The sequence below is a fragment of the Camelus dromedarius genome, chromosome 12 (assembly GCF_036321535.1).
Source record: "Camelus dromedarius isolate mCamDro1 chromosome 12, mCamDro1.pat, whole genome shotgun sequence".
Classification (NCBI taxonomy): Eukaryota; Metazoa; Chordata; class Mammalia; order Artiodactyla; family Camelidae; genus Camelus; species Camelus dromedarius.
The window spans coordinates 48,756,982-48,760,374 of record NC_087447.1 but is presented as its reverse complement, the minus strand read 5'-3'; the positions used below and the strand labels follow the sequence as shown (position 1 = coordinate 48,760,374).

At 47.1% G+C, this 3,393-nt stretch overlaps 1 protein-coding gene across 2 annotated transcripts; it reads left to right on the top strand.

Annotated features, from left to right (window-relative positions):
- The first annotated feature begins 1,137 nt into the window (after nt 1-1,137).
- Nucleotides 1,138-3,101, top strand: LIPT2 (lipoyl(octanoyl) transferase 2). Of its 2 annotated transcripts, none has more exons than XM_031460325.2 (2): nt 1,138-1,597; nt 2,141-3,101. In XM_031460325.2, exons 1-2 carry the CDS (start codon nt 1,174-1,176, stop codon nt 2,368-2,370), a joined length of 654 nt encoding a protein of 217 aa, XP_031316185.1. In that variant the 5' UTR covers nt 1,138-1,173; the 3' UTR covers nt 2,371-3,101. The 2 variants fall into 2 exon arrangements, with proteins under 2 accessions (XP_031316185.1, XP_010987842.2); XM_010989540.3 differs by having other exon boundaries at nt 1,143-1,621.
- Nucleotides 3,102-3,393: the final 292 nt, after the last annotated feature.

The following is a 3,393-nucleotide window of genomic DNA, read 5'->3' as shown; positions in this document are numbered from 1 at the left end:
AATATTATTAGCTTCTAAAATTAAAAAAGACCTGAGCAAAAGCTGTAAAGTATTAAAATTTGCTAAGGCTGAATGGTGGGTAAACAGTAATTTGTTACATTATTCTCTGTATTTTTCTGCTTTCTTCTTTTCATTCTCCTTTCTTTTCATTTGAACAATCCTTGGCTGCAGCTTAGAAGACAGATTCAGAGGATAGACTGAAGACATAAAAACTGGATTCTGTATGTTATTAAGAACACAAGGAGGGGGGTAAGAATACAAGAGGGGATATCCTTGTGTAACCTCCTTACCTAGCAATAGGCCTAACACATAGCTGGTATTCAGTAAAAGTTTATTGAATGAATTTGTATTTGTTTAAATCACACTCCAATACAACATAATGAATGTTATGGTCCAGATCCAACCTCGGGATCTAGCTTGTCATTCCCCCCAGCTTCGGGGGTGGGGGGAGGTTGCTCATGGTTCATAATTTCTGTCTGGGAATTGCCCTTCACCAAAGGAAGCAGCCTTGCCAAAAGTTATAGCACCTCTCCAGATAAAGCCTCTATCACTGGTCAAAACAAGGATATAAATTTCTGACCCCCTTCTTTAATTTGGAACAACTCTGAAAGGTCATCCCAGGCTCAAAGCATTCTTTGGGATTGGCTGAGGCCTCTGCTGAGAGTTTCACAACTCAGCCTCTCCTTCTGCCTAATCCTGCTTCCATCACTCCCTCCCAGGCTTGGTCTCCAAAGTCTTCCCCATCCCCACTCCAGTAAACCTCCTGCACGTTAATCTCTCTTTCCTCAGGGAACTCCACCCTATTTTATTTTTCTTTTCATAGCAGTTATCAGCGTGTGAGATAACCTTATATATTTAATGCTTTAATACTTCCTTATTGTCTGCTCTAAGAATGTTAAGCTTCCCAGAACAGATCTTTTTTTTTTTCCCTAACAATGTGCATTACTGAATCAGGTGCCTAGGGCAGGGCCTGCAGAACACAAGCAGACCCTAAATACTGGTTGTGGGAATGAATGAATGACACACACCTTCTGGTTTTCGTACAGTCTCTCAACAATCTGTAACAGGCACTTAGGGGCGGCGGCTCCGGACAAGCCCCTGAGTCCCCGCCCCTCTCGGCACGCCCCCAAGCCCAGGCAGGGGTGGGGCCTCGCAGACTTCGCAGCCGGCGCGATGCCGCAACCCGCCGTACGGCTGGTGAGGTTGAGGCTGGTGGCGTACGGTGAGCTGCTAACGCTGCAGGAGCGCTGGCTGCAGCGGCTACAGGCCGGGCCAGGGACCGAGGCGGGCGCGCTCCTGCTCTGCGAACCTGCGGGGCCCGTGTATACGGCAGGGCTGCGCGGCGGCCTGACGTCCGAGGAGACGGCGCGGCTTCGGGCCTTGGGCGCCGAGGTGCGCGCCACTGGCCGCGGCGGCCTAGCCACCTTCCACGGCCCGGGCCAGCTGCTCTGCCACCCGGTCCTCGACCTGCGACCTCTTGGCCTGCGCCTGCGCACCCACGTGGCGGCGCTGGAGGCGTGCGCCGTACGCCTGTGCGAGCTCCAGGGCTTACCCGGCGCCCGCGCGCGGCCTCCACCTTACACCGGCGTCTGGCTGGGTGAGCGCAAGATCTGCGCGATCGGTGAGCGACTCGGCGCGGGGAGGGGGCGGGGCTTTCCGAGGCCCGACCAATGGACGTGAGGGCAGCTCTCCGGCTGGGAGGCGATGTATCTGGCGCGGGCTTTGAATCAGAACTACCCGTCGCCTTTAAAAGTTTTTAAACCTCTTACTGATTCAGAGCCCTCAGAGGTCATCTCTTTCAACACTCATTTTTACGAATGGAGAGATACTAGAAGTGAATTGCCAGGTTACTTCACAATGTCAGGACAGTAAGGGTGAAAAAAATTTTTTAAAAAATTTAAAGCAACAGAATCTCTGTTAAAGGACATATTCTGTAATTTTCATACTAAGTGCTGCTACTGTGGAGCCATACACCCCTCCTCTCATTTTGTCCCCCTCCCCTGATCCGTGCACAACTCCTGGGTGTTCTAGAAACAAATTTGGAAAATCAGTGATCTAGTCCATTTTCCTCATCACAGAGGGATCATGGAGACTGGTGAGGGAAAATAACGATCCTAAAACCCATTGGTTTGCCTTGCAGGAGTCCGTTGTGGAAGGCACATCACGTCCCACGGCCTGGCGCTGAACTGTTCTACCGACCTCACGTGGTTTGAGCACATTGTGCCCTGTGGGCTAGTTGGGACAGGCGTCACTTCCCTGAGTAAGGAGCTCCAGAGGCATGTCACTGTGGATGAAGTAGTACCACCTTTCCTTGAGGCCTTTAAGGAGACCTACAAGTGCACATTGATCACAGAGAACAGCCTCAACTGAAGAGTGCTTATGTTATCAAAGCCTGGAGGTCCTGCCTTGGAAAGCACTACACCTGACTTGGAGTCACTGAAATCTAGGTTCTGGACCTGGCCCTGTCATTCACTCACCATGAGACTATGGGCAAATCATGAGCTCTGAGCCACTGTTTCATATGTATCCTGGTTTATTTATATCTTCCCCGCCTATGCCAGATATAGATGTGAAAACATTATGAAAAGTAACACATGCTATATAAATATAAAGCATTAGCACTAGTGCTAATGACACCATTTTCTCAGCTTAGAAAAACTCAGATATTGTAGGGTGTCATTTCTCAAATATTTATTACCTCCTCAATACTGTTGAGGAGGTAATAATTGAGTAAGTGTGGGCTCCAGTTCCTTTGATTTTTGTAGGCATCATATCTCTGGATTATCAGGTGAAGGTGATGTGAAGTGGTGCTTTCTGCAATAAAGGGAAAGGGAAAGGCTTCTTTAAAGAATAAAATGGAATTCTGTCTTCCTGGGTTTGATTCCTCAAATCTGATATTTATTTTTAGTTAGGTAACCTGAGCTCAGCCAGAGGCCGGGGGAAAGAGAAGAATAATTTCTCACACTGTACAAATGCCAGAGATAGAAGTAAGTTTTCATATATGAAATCTCTTAAGTTTATGAGATTGTGTATTATCTATTGCTGTGTAACAAATCACCCCCAAATTTAATGACTTAAAAGAATAAACATTTATTATCTCATACACTGTGGGTCAGGAGTTTGGGATAAGCTTAGCTAGGTGATTCTGGGTCAAGGTCTCTCACAAGGTGCAGTCAAGATGTCAGCTGGACAACCTAAGTGTCCATCAGCAGATGAATGGATAAAGATGTGGTATATGTATACAATGGAATACTACTCAACCATAAAAAGAATGAAATTTTGCCATTTGCAGCAACATGGATGGACTTGGAGGGCATTATGCTAGGTGAAATAAGTCAGAGAAAGATAAATACTGTATGATATCACTTATATGTGGAATCTAAAAAAATACAA

Bases quoted from the DNA above. Each gene is read 5' to 3' on its own strand.
- LIPT2 (XM_010989540.3), top strand. From the start codon at position 1,174: ATGCCGCAACCCGCCGTACGGCTGGTGAGGTTGAGGCTGGTGGCGTAC. The intron at 1,622-2,140 runs GTGAGCGACTCG...TTTGCCTTGCAG, and splicing joins GCGCAAGATCTGCGCGATCG to GAGTCCGTTGTGGAAGGCAC.